Source organism: Muscardinus avellanarius (assembly GCF_963383645.1).
Source record: "Muscardinus avellanarius genome assembly, chromosome: 13".
In the NCBI taxonomy this organism is placed as follows: domain Eukaryota; kingdom Metazoa; phylum Chordata; class Mammalia; order Rodentia; family Gliridae; genus Muscardinus; species Muscardinus avellanarius.
This window is the reverse complement of record NC_137799.1, coordinates 38355996-38375192: the sequence shown is the minus strand read 5'-3', so window position 1 is coordinate 38375192 and position 19197 is coordinate 38355996. Positions and strand designations below refer to the sequence as shown.

Below are 19197 nucleotides of genomic sequence, written 5' to 3'. Positions count from 1 at the left end.
AGGTGAATAAATAAAAATCAAACTATTACAAATTTGTAACCAAAATTGAAAAACACACACACTGCCATGAAATTAAAGAAAATAATAATACAATGACTCATAATTGTTAAAACATCTTTCTACCTGATCCATAGATTCAAAATAATGTCAATGAATCCCAGCAGGCATTTTTATAGAAATTGACATGTTTATTCTACAGGAAATCATAGGTTCTAGAATATTCAAAGCAATCTTTCAACAAAAATGTTGAAAGCCTGACAGTACATAATTTCAGTAATCAATATACTATGATATAACAATAGAAATATGTAGTTCAATGAATTTTCTGGAAACTGACCTTATTTGGGCAATGGCTTTCAACAAAGTTGTTCAAGTAGATCAATGAAGAAAAGATAATCTCTCATTTAACAAATGATGTTAGAAAAACTGGGTTATTCATATGGAGGAAGGGAAATGGGTAATAAACCTAAATATAAATATAAAAAGCCTTAAACTATAGAATTTCCAGAAGAAAACATCTAAAAAACTTGTAACCTTATACACATTTGAGGGGACATAGAAGACATAGATTGTAAAAGGAAAATTTGTCAGATTTTCCTTTATGAAAATTTAAAACTTTTGCCCACTTAATAATACTTAAAATATATGATAAAGCCAGTCATGCCCTAATAAACATTTTGATACTTTAATGGATATTTCTCTGAAGACTAATGATGAATATTTAAGCATCATCTTTCAAAAACTATTAATTTGAATTATTATTCAATAAATAAAATTTTATTCAATGAATAAAATTATTAAGCTGAGACAAGAAGATTGCAGGTTCAAGGCAAGCCTCAATAACTTATTGGGGCCCTCAGCAACTTAGTGTTCAAGGTTTTGAAACTGTTTCAAAGTAAGGAATAAAATAGGGCTGAGGATGTAGGTCAAAGGTAGAATGCTCTTGGGTTCAATCCCTAGTACAAAAATAAAAAAAAGTCATAATTGAAAGAATATGTAAATTGTAAATAATAACAAATGTAAATCTTTTGTCTGATAAGAGTCTTATATCTACAATTTATAAAGAACTCTTAGAACATAATAGAAAACAACCAAATTAAAAAGGGAAAATAAATCAGTCATGGTGGCACATGCCTATAATCCCAGTACTTGAGGCTGAGATAGGAAGCAGACCTCAGCAACTTTTGTGAGCCCCTCAACAACTTAGCAAGACCCTGTTTAAAAAATAATAATAAAAGCACGGAGGGTATAGCTAGAGATAGAATGCCCTAGGTTCAATCCCAAGTACCAAAGGGTGGGGGGGCTAATTTTTAAAATAGGCAACAAAGCCAGGCGTGGTGGCACACACTTATTCCAGCACTCAGGAGGCTGAGACAGGAGGATCACGCAGGTTTGAAGCCAGCCTCAGCTACTTAGTGAGGCTCTCAGCAACTTAGTGAGACCCTGTTTCCAAATAAAATGTAAAATAGGTCTGGGAGGATAGCCTAGAGGTAGATGGCCCTTGGGTTCTATCACTAATACACACACACACACACACACACACACACACACACACACACACGGCAACAAATTTTAACAGTTTTTGAAAGATGATGCTTAAATGTTCATCATTAGTCTTCAGAGAAATAGCCGTTAAAGTATCAAAACGTCTATTTAAGCTTAGTGTGTTGTCATAAACCTATAATCATAACTACTTGAGAAGGTGAGGCCGGAAGATCATAAGTTCAAGGCCAGCCTGGGCTTGTCTCAAAATAAAATAAAAAGATCTGTATGCTATATGGTAGAGTGCTTATGCTCAAGACCCCAGTTTCTATCACCAGTAACTTAAAAAAAAAAAAAAAATTTAACACCGGGCATGGTGGCGCACGCTTGTAATCCCCGCGCTTGGGAGGCGGAGACAGGAGGATCACGCAGGTTTGAAGCCAGCCACACTGGCGTAAGAGACCCTGTTTCCAAAAAAAAAAAAAAAAGTCTGGGAGTGTATCCCAGAGGTAGAAGGGCCTCCAGGAACCCCAGTACCACCAAAAAAAAAAAAAAAATACCTAACAATTCTAAACACTATGAAGCAACTAGAACCCTTATACATTGTTGATAGGAATAAAGTAATACCACCACCTTGAAAACTAGTTTGCCAGTTTCTTATAGAGGTAAGGGTATATTTATGAAGCCCAACAATTCTATGCCTAAATATATTCCCAAGGTAAATGAAAATTTTAGGTAAATTTTTAAAGATTTTTTTACTAAGTTTTTTTGTATTGTTCTGTTTATAATTGTCAAAGACTTGAAACAACCTATGTTCACCAATAAAGGAATAGTTAAACAAATTATTACATCCATAAAATGGAATTCTGCTCTGCAGTAACCAAAGAGCAGCACTGCCCAGATACATAAAAGAATCTCAAAAATACTCAGTGAGAGAAGCTAAACAAAAATGTTCATTAAATATGATTCCCTTTACAAAGGTCCCAGAATAGGCCAAATGAAGGTTTCGTGACAGAAAGCAAGCAATGGTTGTCTAGAGTCAGTAGTTGGTTGCACATATGCATAAAGTAACATTGAGGCTGAGAAATGTATATTTCATATTTGAAGTGGTGTGCATGAGTGTATACATTGACAAAATACATCCTGTGGTATTTTTATATGGATAAATTTTATTAGATATAAATTATACCTCAGTAGTTTGCTTTTGTGGCCCAATCCTCTGTGATTCTTTTTCCTCTGTCTCTTAAATTCAGATATTACTTATTCTTCTAAATTGGCCATATTATTTATCTGGTATTCCCTTGCTCCTTCTTTGATTTATCAGCCTTTCTTACATTCATCTATAAAATCTTACATTTTTTACTGTATCTTTGGCACCTTGATCATTGTAATCTTTCAGTAGATATTTATTAAACTGATTTAATGCAAAGAAAGAATGAGTTACTGCTTTGATCATAATTCTGAAGTCTGAAGGAATCATAATCCCAAGACCAAGGCTATAAACAAAACAGCTAAGAACTGATAATATGCCTCCTTGGGCAGTCTTAATTGTGTACTTTCAGGCAGTCCTGTCTTACATTGTATGGCACTGTAGCATCGGGTGGTAGGCACATGAAAGAAGAGTGCTCCTGGGCCCTGTGACGAGTTGTATTTAAGGCAAAGCACTATGTACCGGTTTTAGGGCTAGAATATTTAAATAAATTGTACCAAGTAAGTATGTATTCAATTTAAGCAATGAAAGAAAATTAGAATCATAGAAACGTATCACTGGAAGGATACCATGGATGCCATTTAATCCAACTCATTATTATATAGGCCCAGAGAGAGTAAGTAGACTGCCCAACACTATACCACACACAAATTGAATCCATGTTTAATTACATTATCCAGAATTTAACAAAATGGGGGTTAACTGCCTGTGGGAGTTCTTATGAGCCACCCTACACAAAGCTTCTGTTGGGTTGAGATGGGGAATTCAAACATGAACAGGATAAGTAAAAAAGCAAGGGCTTGCCGGGCATGGTAGGACACACTTGTAATCCCAGTACTTGGGAGGCTGAGACAGGAGGATCACAGGTTCAAAGCCAGCCTCAGCAACTTAGGCTCTTAACAACCTTGTGAGACCCTTTCTCCAAATAAATAAAAAATTGGGCTGGGTGTGTTACTTGGAGGTAGAATCCCTGTGGGTTCTATCTCTAGTACCACAAAAGAAGAAAAAGAAAGAAAAAGCAAGGGCTCTAGTTGGCTGTCATTACCAGAATCAAGCCAGAAATGGAAACTGGGGGCTGGAGGGGACAAAGATGGGCCTGAGCATTTCTGTTGATGCCTTTGCTTTAGAGTTGAAATCTATTTTACCTACTTATCAGTAAATTTTCTACAGCAAAAATAAACTACAACTTTTTAAGGAGTTGTTAGTATAATAATCTAGAATGTTATTTAATTCTATAGGAAGTGTTAAAACAATCTAACCATCTCCCTCTTTCATACCCTATTTCACCATTTTCTGTTAGGGTGTAAATTCAGTGGGCGTTTGAGAGTTGTCACTATTGCTGTTTTGTGTTTCATTGACTCTGCTTTTTGTTTTTTTAAAGAACAATATCATGTCAGTGTTCTGATTTCTAATGGTTATTTTTAATTTTAATGATGAAGTACATTAAGATACAAAATGCAGTTTTTAAAGATATAGCAAAGCATGCTTCTTACCTGGATCTTTTAAATGAAAGAATAATGGTATGGATAGTGGTGATGAAGTAATAGAAGCTGCTGCTATTTAATGTATTCTCCACTCTCAGTATATGGATGCAGCCTCCAAATTCTACAAAGGAAATAATCATCAGCACAGCATCTCTGCTTTCCTATGGATTGGTCTTTTGTAAAGCAGCCTCATGGCTTTCTTAGTAAAAGTATTTTACTTTATAATATATTTCTAGACACTTACTCCTGGTAGGCCTGGGAAAATGTAGATTACTACATGTCTCTTCAAAATTCCTTTCAAAGAAACAAGTCAAGCTTGATTTGTGTTTCTGAGATAGAGGAAAGTAGTAAGGTAGGAGGAAGAAGGAAATCTTAACTTTGATTTACAAGAAGGAAAAATCCGTCAATCTTTTGTTGACACCTTAGCTTCTGCATTAGTCATAGGTCCCTTCTTCCTTTGCCATGGGGAGACCAAAGGAATAGCAGCCATTCGCAGGTTTGTGAAAGGACAGTGCAAAGAGAAGAAAACAGCGGGTACAGAAAAGTGCAGTGCTTGTTCCCTCTCCAGGTTTTACAGTTGTATTTTTAGATCAGTGGTTTCTAGATATTTGGCTTCCGTTTTTTGCTCCTTCACTATTTTTGATGTTATACAATCCAGCACAAAAATTCCTAACCGTAATAGTGAACTAGTATTTAAAGTCCAGTTTGTTTGTTTTTTTTTTTTAATGTTATAATGAAAGCCACCTAGGATGGAAAACTAATAGTCAGGGTTAATGCTGATTTTGAGAGGAAAACTTCTCCACCAGTGTAAATCTGAATTAGGAACCCGTGAGTTAACTGACAGTGGCAGATTAGCTGTGGAAAGACAATGGTAAGCACACTAGTAGTCGCACTCAGTAAGAATAGCTCACTGAAGAGCTAGAGAATTGTAGCAGTGTAGTTATATGTACCACGTAATAAAAGGGGATAAAGGACAGAAGGATCTACTATGATTTGTTTATAGTCTCTTTGAATGTCCAGTTCTCACCTATGAAACACCTCATCCCTTCCATGATGAAGGCCACATAGAATGGGTGGGAGGGCTGAGACACCTGACTCTAGGTAAAGCTCTGTTGTGGTCAAATAAAGGAGTTTGGATAAGAATTTTTTCAGCATCTGTTGTTGGATTTTTGGTCCTTTCACTGATTTTTTAAATATTTGCATATAGCTTGATGACTTTTAAAACATTGTCTTATCTCTCATTCAATTCTCACAGGACTTTTATGTAGACAGGGCAGATTATCCCGAATTTACAGGTAAAGAAAACAAGGCCCAGAGAAGTTATTTACTGAGAGCCATACAGCTGATGAGGGAGCTAAATTAAGAGTTGTCTAGCATTTCTCTCTACATCTTTAGGGTCCAATTTAAGTGCTAACAAATTGAATAATCTACTCTCAATCTGCAGTCACTTTAAATCTACAAAGTTAAGTAACATCTTCTTTGTTTTATAGGAGAAGATGATGTAAACTGGTTCATCAGTGACAAGGACGTTGAGGTAAAATCAAATTGTTTTTTTAAATTCTGTATAATAAGTTAATACTTTGATTCATAGTTTTATTTCATTCTGATACATTTTAGAAGTCCTCTTTTTTTTCTTTCTTTTTTTTCTTTTTTTGTTTGTGGAGGATCTAGGGATGGAACCCAGAGGCATTTGACCTCCTAGCTACACCCCCTGCCCAATTTTTTTTTATTCTTTATTTTAAAACAGGGTCTCACTGAGTTTTGGGGGCCCTCACTAAGTAGCTGAGGCTGTCCATGAACCGCGATCCTCCGGTCTCAGCCTCCCAAATGCTGGGATTATAAGCATGTGCCACCATGCCCGGCAAGAGTTAAATTTTTTAAAAATAGCATTAGTCTAAATGACTTAAAAGAGGAAGCTTGAGCCAGGCATGGTGACACATGCTTTTAATCCCAATACTTGGGAGGCTGAGATTGGGAGGATTACAGGTTCATAGCCATCCTCAACTACTTAGTGAGGTGGCCCTCTGCAATGTAATGAAGCCTGTTTCAAAAATAAAGAATAAAAAACAGGGCTAGGGTGTAGCTTGGAGGTAGAAAGCTCCTGAGTTCAATCCCCAGTAATGTAAAAAAAAAAAAAAAAAAAAAAAAAAAAGTTTGATTTTAGTATGTAGGTGATTTAACTTTTCAGAAATTTGGTTTAGCCTTGATTTTTGTTAGCCAACTAATAGCCATAATGATGTAGTCCCTTTCTCTTCCTATTTCTTCTCTCTTGATGAGTCTTTTTAGCCCATATGACCTGCGTACTACTGAAGATCAACACCGGAAATAACTGCCTCTTCATTGTAAGGAAATGGGAAGTCTATATTTAGGGTATAGCAGGTGTTTTAATTTTTTCAATTATTAGCCTTATTGTGACAGATGGTTAAAAAAAGAATAATTTTACAATTTGGAAGACATATTTAAGAGATAGCTAGATTAGAGGTAACTGGTCTACTTAGCCAGTTCAGCAGAGTAACTAGTAAAAGATGAAGCCTTTCCAAAGTTGAGATTCTTCCAAAGAAGATAAATGCATGGTTAGGATTTACATCTTCCTCTTTAGGTATTCTATATGGCATGCTTTGCTAATATTCCTTTGCAGATCCTAGAATTTTACAAGACTATCGGACAGCTAGAATTAGGTTACTTTGTAGCAAAATGAGTTTTAAAAGGCCTCTAGTGTAAGGAAATTATCTTATCTCTTTGGGAAATTATAAGCCAGTCTTGTAGGCAGTAACAACATAGTAATAAAAACAGCATAGTTGGAGGCTGAGACAGTAGGATCTCAGGTTTGTAGCCTCAGCTACTTAATGAGGCAGCCCTCTGCAACACAGTGAGACCCGGTTTTAAAATAAAGAATAAAAAATAGGGCTGGAGGTGTAGCTCAGAAGTAGAATGCCACTGGGGTTCAATCCCCAGTACTGAAGGGGGAAAAAAAGAAACAGCATGGTATTGTCACAAAAACAGGCACATAAACCCATGGAACATAATAAAATATGCAGAAACAAATCCACACACTTATGACCAATTGATGTTGGGAAAACTGGTTATTCATTTGTAGAAAAATAGAATGAAATCCCTGCCTCTTACTCTGCACAAAAGTTGAACTCAAGATAGATCAACAACTTGGAAACTAAAGATAAGAGACTTTAAAATTACTAGAGGAGAGCATAGTAACACTCTAGCATATAGGTATAAGTAGAAACTTTCCGAGTAAAACCCCAAAGCTCAGGAAATTAAAACAATAATTAATAAGTGGGATAATAACCCAATCAAGAAATGGCCAACTAAACTAAATAGACACTTCACAAAAGAAAAGATACAAATGGCTAATATATAAAAAATATGTTCAACAACATCAGAAATCAGGGAGATGCAATTTAAAAGTATACTGAGATTTCATCTAATTCCAATTAGAATGGCAGTCATCAAGAAGTCAAACAACAATAAATGTTGGCAAAGATGTGGGGAAAAGAGGAACTCTTCTACACTGTTGGTGGAATTGCAAATTAATGTAGCCGCTATGGAGATCAGTGTGGAGATTCCTCAGAAAACTGGGAATGGATCCACCATATGATCCAGCTATACCACTACTGGGTATCTTTCCAAAGGGACTGAAATCAGAATATTATAATGATACACACATATCCATATTTATAGCAGCACAATTCATAATCCCTAAATTATGGAACCAACCCAGATGTTTAACACCAGATGAATGGATACAAAATTATGAGATATACACACAACGGAATTCTACCCAACAATAAAGAACAAAGTTATGTCATTTGCAGGAAAATAGATGGGCCTGGAGAACATTATGTTAAGTAATATTAGTTACAGAAAAGAGCGGGTTATATGTTTTCTGTCAAATATGCAGAAGCTAGGGAGTAATGAGGATACGAAAGGGATTTTAGATCATGGAAGATCAACTCCAGTAGTGGGGGGGGTCATGGGGAGGATGTAATGGGGGAAAGGGAGAATTAATTAAAGAAACACTTCTATTGACATTATATACCTATATAAAAATACCAATGCCTATTTCAAAGTCTTGTATGGGTTAGGGGGAAGTGGGGAGGGAGCTGAGGGAAACTCATCAAGTGCTGTCATGTTATCAATAAAAGTATAAAGAAAAAAATTTTTAAATGAGCAGATGCTTTTGGTACCTATGTGGTTATTTAAAAAAAATCTCCTTACTAAAAAAATAATTAGGGATCTTATCATAATATATGGCATGCACTTAGATATACAAGCCAGCAGTATACAAGGCCTTGACTTAATGTCTAAGTGGTGTGTATTGGTAGCTTGGCTAGACCTGAACCATAAGTGGGGAAAGATACAAAAGAGAGGGAATCATGTGGATCAGTATTTATTAATTTTTTTAATTCTTGATTTTTTTTTTAACCTCTCTTAGGCCCAGATAGAAAATAAGAGATCATCTGGAAGATGGACCCGCCGGTACTATTCTGCTAACAAAAATGTTACCTGTAGAAATTGTGAAAAATGTGGCCATTTGTCCAAAAACTGCCCCTTACCACAAGTATGTGAAATATGTAATGCTTCTTTCTATGTTTAGAATGGAAACTCTATACTTTAGAATTCAGACCTTTTTGTAAATGTGTGTTAAATTTCTTGTAACAGCCTGGTACAGGGGAAAGAACAATAAATTTAGAGTCAGAAGAAAACTGGAATCAAATTCGGCTTCCTATTACTAGTTGTATAACCTTGGATAAATCGTTTACCTTTCAGTGCCTTGGTTTTCTTGTCTGTAAAATGAAAAGATTGAATAATGTAATTCCTGAGACCCCTATCACTTCTAAATCTTCTACTTTATGAGACAGCTTGTTTCATTGTGGGATAATTTTTATTGTTAAAGAATAATTTTAGTAATTTATAAATGGTTTTTGTTCTGATTATGTTTTGGTTTTTTGTGGGTGTTTGTGGTAATGGGGTTAGAACCCTGGGGACATTCTACTTCTGAGCTACACTCCCAGCCCTGTTTTATTTTTTATTTTGATACAAGGTTTCTTAGCTAAGGTCCCTTAGTGCTAAGAGTGTCACTAAGTTGCTGAGGCTGACCTCAAACCTGTGATACTCCTGTCTCAGCCTCCCAAGTACTGAGATTACAGACTTCCACAACCACTCCCAACTGTATTTATAAGTGTTTATTGATATGTTAAACAGGTATATCAACCATGGGAACAACACAGGAATAGAGTTTGTAATCATTCCCTGACACATAGTGAGCTCTAAACAAACATGCCTTTCACTGCCTATTCCCTTTTTCAAATGACTTTCAAATAGTCAAAACAATGCTCATATTTCCTTTTGGTTTTTGCTTCTCCAAACGAAAATTGCTCCTTCTGTATCTGTTCTTCCTATAACTTAGCTTCTAGGTATTTTCATTCCTGTTTTTCTCTTAGATATTTTCCCCTTTTTGTCTGGGCACAATGGCACATGCCTGTAATCTCAGACACAGGAGGATCACAGATTCAGGGCCAGCCTCCGCAACTTAATGAGGCAGTCTGCTCTGTTTCAAAATAAAAAGTAAAATAGGGCTGGGGGTGAAGCTCAGAGGTAGAATGTTCCTGGGATTAATCCCAAGTACAACAAGAACAAAAGAAAACAAAAGAAAAAAAATACCTTCCACTTTGTGAATGTGTTTGTGAGATGAGACATAATAAATGCCTGCTAATGGCAAATTCAGGCTAGGACTTTGTGACAACTACAACATACAGATAGCTTGTGTTACAGCTCTACGTTCAGACATTGTATTTGATTTTACAGTTAAGTTCAGGGTTGGACCTTTGGGGGGGTGTCTCAGATAAGAAGTAACTTTTTTTTTTTTTTTTTTTGGTGGTACTGGGGTTCCTGGAAGCCCTTCTACCTCTGGGCTACACTCCCAGACCTATTTTATATTTTTGAAACAGGGTCTCTTACGCCAGCGCGGCTGGCTTCGAACCTGTGCGATCCTCCTGTCTCCGCCTCCCAAGCGCAGGGATTACAAGCGTGCGCCATCACGCCCAGCAAGAAGTAACTTTTTAATAAAATCACATAGAAAAGCCGGGCGTGGTGGCGCACGCTTGTAATCCCTGCACTTGGGAGGCGGAGACAGGAGGATCACTCAGGTTCGAAGCCAGCCACGCTGGCTTAAGAGACCCTGTTTCCAAATAAATAAAAGTATAAAATAGGTCTGGGAGTGTAGCCCAGAGGTAGAAGTCCAGAAACCCCAGTACCACCACAAAAAAAAAAAAAAAAGATCACATAGCAAAGAAGTATTAATCTCCCACCATTTGAAACTAAAGCATTTTGCTAAAGAGATTTTCTTTTTGTCTGCCACATAGAAAGTCCGTGCCTGCTGCCTCTGCTCCGAGAGAGGACACCTCCAGTACGCCTGTCCGGCTCGCTTTTGCTTAGACTGTTCTTTGCCCATGTCTTCCTCTCACAGATGTCTGGAAAGATCTTCCTGGAGAAAGCGATGTGACCGATGTGATATGATAGGCCACTATGCTGATGTGAGTATCCTGCATATAACTAATTTGATAGGCTTTGGGGGCACTCTGCCAGTTTGAAACTATCAGCCTACCTAAAAGAAAGTTTACTCTGTACTTTATAGAATAATAGTCCCTTGCCTTCAGCAACTGAACATGTAAAACAACCCTCTAAATCTCGAGACTTGCTTGCCAAGTAAAGGTTGACATTAAAAGTATGTAATAAATATGTAAAATTTCTGTTTATATTCATGCACATTTAAAATCCAGTATATGCACACTTAACAATTGTGTGTGTGTGTGTGTGTGTGTGTGTGTGTGTATGTGTGTGTGTTCAGATGAAACCTGCTTTGATGATTTTTGTTGGTAGTCTTAGAAGGACAAGCCACCTGAAACCTTAAATATGCTTGTCATATAGACTCTATATTTTAGATTTAAAAAACAGAAATAATTTAGACAACATTTAAATTATTTGCATAACATTAGAAATGTTATAGTGAACCAGGCATAAGTGTGCACACCTGTAATCCCAGTACTTGAAGGCTGAGACAGGAGAATTGTTAAGTTCAAGGCCAGCTTCAACAACTTAGTGAAGCTCCCAGCAACCTTAAGAGACTCTGTTTAAAAACAAAAAATAAAGCTGGGCGTGGTGTGCATTCTTGTGATCCCAGTACTTGGGAGGCTGAAACAAAGGAATCGCAGATTCTAGAATAGCCTCAGCAAGTATGAGACTTTCATCAACCTAGCAAGACCCTTTTTCAAAATAAAAATAAAATAGGGCTTAGGGAGTATAGCTCAGAGGTAGAATGCTCATGAGTTCAATCTTCAATACCAAAATAAATAAATAAATAAATAAATAAATAAATAAATAATTAGGGCTGAAGGTATAGCTCAGAGGTAAAACACTCCTGAGTTTAATTCCTACTATGACCAAAAAAAATTATATTAGACATTATTTGCATCCTGTTGTAAATGTGTATGGGCTGATGGGGCAGTTCTAATCACAGTTTCAGAGACTAGAAGGACTATTAAAAGTAAGTACATACAGCTTTAAAATGTAGAATATATATTTTTTCTACATTCAGTTTACTCGTGAATGTCTCATTAAGGTTCCGTCATTTTAGCTCTTAATTGCATCCCTTACTACATAGTAACATATGTTTATTTGTATTAATAGCTATTGAGTACGAAGTCATTTTTCATACTCATACCTAGGTGCTGATCCTAATTGGGTTAAGAGTCATTTATAAAAGGATTCATTTTCATTATCCTATTCAAAGCATTACTTATCTATAAGATTTTTATGTATTGTGAATCCTTCAGTACATAAAAATTTACACAGCATACATAGTAGATAATTCATTATTAAGCATCCTTGTGTAATGTTTAACTCATATATTTAAAATATCAAAATTTTGTAAAAACACATGTAAAGTATTTCCAAATAAAAACAGATGATTAGGTTTTTACTCTTAAAGAAACTAATGAGAATCAAGAAGCAGTACGGAACACTGATTTATTTTTTAGCCACAGAACCAATTCTATGCTGCTATAGAACTGTGCTGCTCACTGTAGACATCCCAACCTCAGCAATCTTTACTAATTGTCAAAATGGCCACCTTTTTTCATCAGAGCATAATAATTGAGTCCATCGGAATCAGATATAATTGGAGCCCAAATCTACTAAATTCCTTTGCTTCCTTCAGAAAACTTTTTCTCAAATTCCTTGCTTTGTTTTTTATTCTAGTCTATCTAAATAGCTTCTTTAACTTAACCATTGTGTATAAGATTGAAATGCCATCTTCTTTTGGGTAACTAGGCACTTGGGTCACTCTTATTATAAGTCAGATTTTTAAATCCAGTGGGAGAAAATAACTTGAGTTGCTAAGATATTAGTACACAACTGAGATAGCATTTCTTTCTAGAAACAAATATATTTTAAAAAGGAGTCAAGTAAAATGTGTCCCATTAATTTAAGTTTTATTTAATATGGGGATTTTTAACAGGAAATACAAAGCCTTTTGTACAAATAATCTTATACTACTTATTGAATATATGATGAACAGTATTGAATATTGTTTTTATTCAAGTAGTTATTTCAGAAAAAGATTTTTTATTAGGTATATTATAATTTATATCATATTGGAGTACAGAGTATTACAAAAATACATTCACAGAGCTCTCGGTGCCTTCCTCACCAGGTTCCTCCCCTTTTCCACACCTTCACAGTACATGTCTTTGATATTGGAATTAGCGGTTTTGTATATATTAAAAGCATTATTTCAACTGTTACACTCTTTATGACTTCACCCCCACTGCCCTTCCCTAATCCCCCCTCAGTCATTCCCCTAGAGTCTCTACTCATCTATCAGAAATTGCCCTTATTTCAAAATATCTCTCTAGCTTCCATATATAAGAGAAAATACTTTTACTCATTTTTTGAGATTGGCTATCTCCTACTCATTTTTTGAGACAGTCTTGCTTAGTATAATATTCTTGAAGTCGGGCGTGGTGGCACACGCTTGTAATCCCAGCATTTGAGAGGCTGAGAAAGGAGGATCGCAGTTTGCAGACAGCTTCAGCTACTAAGTGCCTTAGTGAGGCACTCCATAACTTAATGAGACCCTGTTTCAAAATAAAGAATAAAAACAGGGTAGGGGGCATAGCTGGGAGGTCAAATGCCCCTGGGTTTCATCCCCAGACCCAAAAATATATATATATTCTTGAGTTCCATCAATTTTCCTGCAAATTACATTATTTTGTTCTTTATGGCTGAGTAAAATTTCATTTTGTGTATATACTACAAGTTTTGTGATCCATTCATCTATCGACAGATACCTAGTCTGGTTTCATAATTTGGTTTTTGTAAATTGTGCTGCTATGAACATGGATATACAAGTAACATTATAATAACTCTGATTGCATTTCCTTTGGAAAGGAACCAAGGAGCACTGTCGCTGGGTCACATGGCAGTTCCATGCCCAACCTTCTGAAAAATCTTCACACTTATCTTCATAGCAGCTATACTAGTTTGCACTCCCACCAACAATGTAATAGAGTTCCCATTTCCACACAACCTCACCAGCATTTGTTATTATTTGTGTTCTTGAAGATTGCCATTGAAACTGGAGTTAGATGGAATTTCAGTGTAATTTTAATCAAAATGGCCATCCTACGAAAATCTATCTATACACAAACCCTGTCAAAATACCATTGTCATTTTTCACACACATAGAGAAATTAGTTATAAAATTTATATGGAAAACAAAAGACCCAGAATAGACAAAGCAATTTTCAGCAATAAGAAACATGGCAGAGGCATCACAGTATCTGACTTCAAATTATACTACAAAGCAATAGTAGTAAAAAAAAAAAAAAAAAAAAAGCATAGTATTGGCACAAAAATAGACACATAAACTGATGAAACAGAAGACTCAGAAACAAAGGCCCATATTTATAACCAGTTGGTCTTTAATAAAGATGTCAGAAACATCACTGAAGGATGGACAGCCTTTTCAACAAACAGTATTGGGAACCCTGGCTATCGATATGTAGAAAAATGGAACTAAATCCTAACTTCTCACCCTGCACAGAAGTCAATTCAAGATGGCTCAAAGACCTAGAAATTAGACTAGAAAAAAGTATAAATTGCCAACAAGTGTATGAAAAAATGCTTAACACTCAGGGAAGTGCAAATTAAACAACATTTATTTTATTTGTAGTCTACCCCACTGAGTACTAAATGGTATTCATATGCCTTCTTCCTCTTGTCCTTTTCACCTGGTATTTATTATTTGTTTGTTTGTTTATTTATTTATTTATTGCAGTAATGGGGATGGAACCCATGGGCATTCTACCTCCGAGCTACATCCCCAGCCCAATATTTTATTCTTAATTTTGAAACAGGGTCTCACTAAGTAGCTAAGGCTGTCTGAACTGAGATCCTCTGATCTCAGCCTCCCAAATGCTAGTATTATAAGCATCCACCACCATGCCCAGTTTCACTTGGTATTTAGCTGAATGACAGATCCAAGATTGAATTAAAGACTCCTTTAATTCAAGAATTTTGCTTTCTGTAATAATGATTAGTTCAAAGTATGTTTTAAAACATGCAATAAAGCTGGGCATGGTTTTGCATGCCTGTATTTCCAGTACTTGAGCGGCTCATATAAAAGGGTCACAGGATGAAGACCAGCCTCAGCCACTTTGCAAGACTCTCAACAACCTAACAAGACCCTATTTCAAAAACAAAAATTAAAATAGGGCTGGGGGTATATTACAGAGGTAGGATGTCTGTGGGTTCAATCCCCAGTAACACACACACACACACACACACACACACACACACACACACACACCTAATTTTCCACCACCTAAAGAAAATTTCTACATCTGTTCACTTATCAAAAGTTTACACCAGGCTTGGTGCACACCCAGGATCCCAGTATTTGGGAGGCTGAGACAGGAAGCTCACAGGTTCAGGACATCCTCTGCAAGTAGTGAGACTCTCAGCAACATAGCAAGACCCTGTTTCCAGATAAGAAATAAAATCACGCAGGGGGTGTAGCTCAAAGGTAGAATGCCTCTGGTTTCAGTCCCCAGTACCGCACACGCAAAAATAGTTTGCTGATTGCCTACTACATGACATGCAGTATCCTAAGTACTAGATAAATAATGGTCCCTTCCCTTGAGGAACTCAGAGGATAACAAAAAAGGCAAACTTATTAAGAACAATATAAATATAATATGAAAGTGAATCATGGTGGTGATAATGAAGTAAGAGAAGAGAATATAAGGCTCTAAGCTTAATGACTTGTTGATAATACTGAGAAAATGTAGATGAAAATATAAACCATAGGGGGAATCCAAGTAACTGTGCCTGCCATAACATGTCATCCATCCTTAGAAATATCAGCTACAAAGTAATGCCTAGAAATTCTTAATCCAGGTTGAATGAGTTTTCTTATGTGGTTTTAAAACATCTCTAAGAGTATATTTTCTGAACACTTACTTGCCTATCTGCTCTTACTTTTTGTCTGGTATTAGTCACTTGTTGTCTAGTATTAGTCACTAGCAAAGTCTATGTAGAAATTAAGTTTACTCTTAGATCCTTTAGTAAGGACAAATTCTGGGACATGATTATCTAAGCTATAAAATGAGGATACAGTTAAGGAACTCAAACCCTCATTAATACCTGTAAGCCTAAAAGCTTTACTATTAGCAGGTTTGTTTTCTTTATAGAAACTGTTAAGAGTGAGTTTGTAAAGAGATAGTTCTTTTTCTTCGGTCCCTTAACTTACTCCAAAGGAAGAGAAAAATTGTCCCCATATGATCTACCTTTACACATTTATTTATGTATTTATTTATCTATTTATTTATTTTTGTGGGTCTGGGGATGGAACCCAGGGGTATTTAACCTCCAAGCTACATCCCCTGCCCTATTTTTTTATTCTTTATTTTGAAACCCGGGTCTCACTGAGTTGTAGAGGGCCTCACTAAGTAGCTGAGGCTGTCTGCGAACTGCGATCCTCCGAGTCTCAGCCTCCCGAGTGCTGGGATTATAAGTGTGGGCCACCACACCCGGCTACCTTTACACATTTATAAACATAAACTTTTGTTTTTCATCCAGAATCTTATGGCACTTAGGAATGGACTTTATTCTTCAGGGCCATTACATTTGAGAAGACATGAATTATTTTGTTAAATTTCAATCTCTATCTCTCTCTCTTTGGTACTGGAGATCAAGCCCAGGGGCATTCTGCCTCCGAGCTACATCCCTAGCCATATTTTATTTTTTAATTTGAAACAGGATTTTTCTAAATTACTAAGGATCTCGTGAAATTTCTGCATCTGGCCTCAAACCTGTGATCCTCCTATTTCAGCCTCCTGAGTACTGGAATATCAGGAATGCACCACCATACCCAGCTTACTTTTTTTCTTAAATAGGTATAAAAGTCTATGTAGGCATGAATTTTACTCTTAGATCCTCTAACAAGGACAAATTCTAGGGGATAATTATCTGAGCTGTGAAATTAAAAGTTGAATCCTCAATACCTAAAAGGTAAAAGCTTTTCTACATATTACAGACTAAGTTCAACTTCCTGAACTCTGTTGATAAAAGACAGTTTTCTGGTTGTATTTTGAAAATCTTCCTCAAATTACATAGAAGTAAAGCAAAATATAGCAATTGAGAAAGATTTAAAACTTCTAAAACTGTTCAAAGACTTACTTATAAGTGCCTGTATTTGCCAATTTACTAGTCAATTCTGTATATATGGCTTTGTTGAGCCCAAGATGCAGTTTGTTTGTTTGTTTGTTTGTTTGTTTTGCGGTACTGGGGGTGGAACCCAGGGACATTCTACCTCTGAGCTGCATTCCCAGTCCTATTTTTTTATTCTATCTTGAAACTGGGTCTCACTGAGTTGCAAAGGGCCTCACTAAGTAGCTGAAGCTGTCCTCGAACCGCGATCTTCTGGTCTCAGCCTTCCAAATATTGGATTACAAGCGTGGACCTCCACACCCAGTTCAGTTTATTCATCTTTAAAAGTAGCAACACTGTTTTCTTCTATTATTTTTATTTTCTAATTATCTACTAATTATTTTTATTATTTTCATTATTTTTCTAATTATTTACTAATTAAGTTAATTAGGTATTCCATCTAAAAGGGACACACATTTTCTCTTATATTTATAGAATAATTATATCAATTTAAAAACTGAGCCTTATAGTCTCTGTATATTCTCATTTATATGCATTTAGAAACAGCAATAAAAATACACATAAGATTATGAACATTGAGTTTCCTTAGCAGACATAGAACAGATTGGAAGGACTGAGAGAAACAATTAGTTTTACCTTTACTCTTTTTTTTATTATATTGTTTTATAAGTGTGATCTTAGTTGGCTATACAGTCTTCTACTGATTATTAATTTGATAAAAATAATAAAAACAAAAATAAGCAATTTAAGATGTTCAAGAAACTTGAGTGAATGAATAAAAATATTGAGCTAATGGGTCTTTAGCCAAATAAAAATATTCCTATAATCATAAATATTAGTGGAAAAGCATATATTCCAAGAACACTGATCATTTTAGTGAGGGAGTTGTAGATATGTAGGAATATATGACTGGATTTTTTTGTGTGTTTTGTTTTGTTTGCTGTGCTAAGGGTCAAACCCCACGCCTGGCACAAGCTGGCCACATGCTCTGCCATGGAGCTACCTCCCTTAGCCCAAGATCTGTGTTTAGGTCATTGTCTCATCTATTGTTCTCTTATGTTTTTAAGTTTCTTCTTTAGTCTGTGATCTTTTAGACATGCACCAACTATGAAATAAGCTGCAATGTCTTGTTATTAAACCCTTTTCTTCTGCTATCTCATTATCTCCACTTACACACCACTGTCCTACCTGCTTTAGAGTATATAGAACCTTAATCTTGATGTTTATAAGAAACTGGGACAAAAGCAATGTGTGTGTGTGTGTGTGTGTGTGTGTGTGTGTGTGTGTGTGTGTCTCTCTGTGTGTGTGTGTCTCTGTGTGTGTGTGTGTGTGTGTCTCTCTCTGTGTGTGTGTCTCTGTGTGTGTGTGTGTGTGTGTGTGTGTACTGGGGATTGAACCCAGGGGCATTCTACCTCTAAGCTGTACCCCAAGCCCTATTTTATTTTTTTTAATTTGGAAACAGGGTCTTACTAAGTTGTAGATGGCCTTGCTAAGTTGCTGAGGCTGTTTTCAAACCTGCAGTCCTCCTGTCTCAGCCTCCCAAGTACTGGCATTACAAGTGTGAGCCACCACGCCCGGCTGCATTTTTAGATATACACCAAAGTGGGCTTTTTATTGGGCGGGGACTATAGCAAATAGGTTTTTTCAGTATTTTTCAATTGTGTATTCCTTTGTATAGAAAAAATATTTGGAATGAAATATTCTAAAATATTTGAGTAGTTATCGCAAGTGATATAGTTAACTTATTTTTGTGCACCAGTATTTTATTTTTTAACAAATTTGCAGTACTTTTATATTTGATGAGTTTTTAGACTACAGTTACTACAGTATACTCATCTTTGGACCTAAGGGTGATTATTTGTATAAATCTGATACATCCTATATGCTATGAGAATCTTAAGAGAAGAGAAAAAAGACTTGTGCCCAGGAGAATTCAGTGAGAATTAAAGAACTAAAATGAATTAGGATTGCTTTTAGTGATTTTAAATGTTTACTCTATTAGGTACTTGTCATTTATGACTCAGTCTATCATAAGATGGTTTATAGATAAAGTTCTAAACTTTTAATTTTCTCTGCGGTGTATTCCTTATGAATCTAGTTTAAAACTTAGTGGGCTTAAGGAGACAATATGGTATAGAAACTTTGAAACTTAGTTTACAGAATCTCAGGATTTCACTGTCCATTTGGCAATACCAAAGGGCTCATAACAATTATAATTGATGCCATCAGCATAAATTTGTAGTGTTCCTTTAGGGGATGTTTTGTTTATTTTTT

The 19197-nt window shown here is 35.9% G+C and overlaps 1 protein-coding gene across 1 annotated transcript in view; it reads left to right on the top strand.

The window, feature by feature from the left end:
- The window catches only part of ZCCHC7 (zinc finger CCHC-type containing 7), a gene marked incomplete at both ends in the record, with an annotated part of 217408 nt that overhangs the window by 160810 nt on the left and 37401 nt on the right, over positions 1 to 19197 (top strand). Inside the window, 3 exons of the mRNA XM_080709170.1 lie at positions 5667 to 5710; positions 8627 to 8752; positions 10557 to 10727. Of these exons, the coding sequence (XP_080565296.1) occupies positions 5667 to 5710; positions 8627 to 8752; positions 10557 to 10727 (341 nt within the window). The remainder of the gene's footprint in view (positions 1 to 5666; positions 5711 to 8626; positions 8753 to 10556; positions 10728 to 19197) is intronic.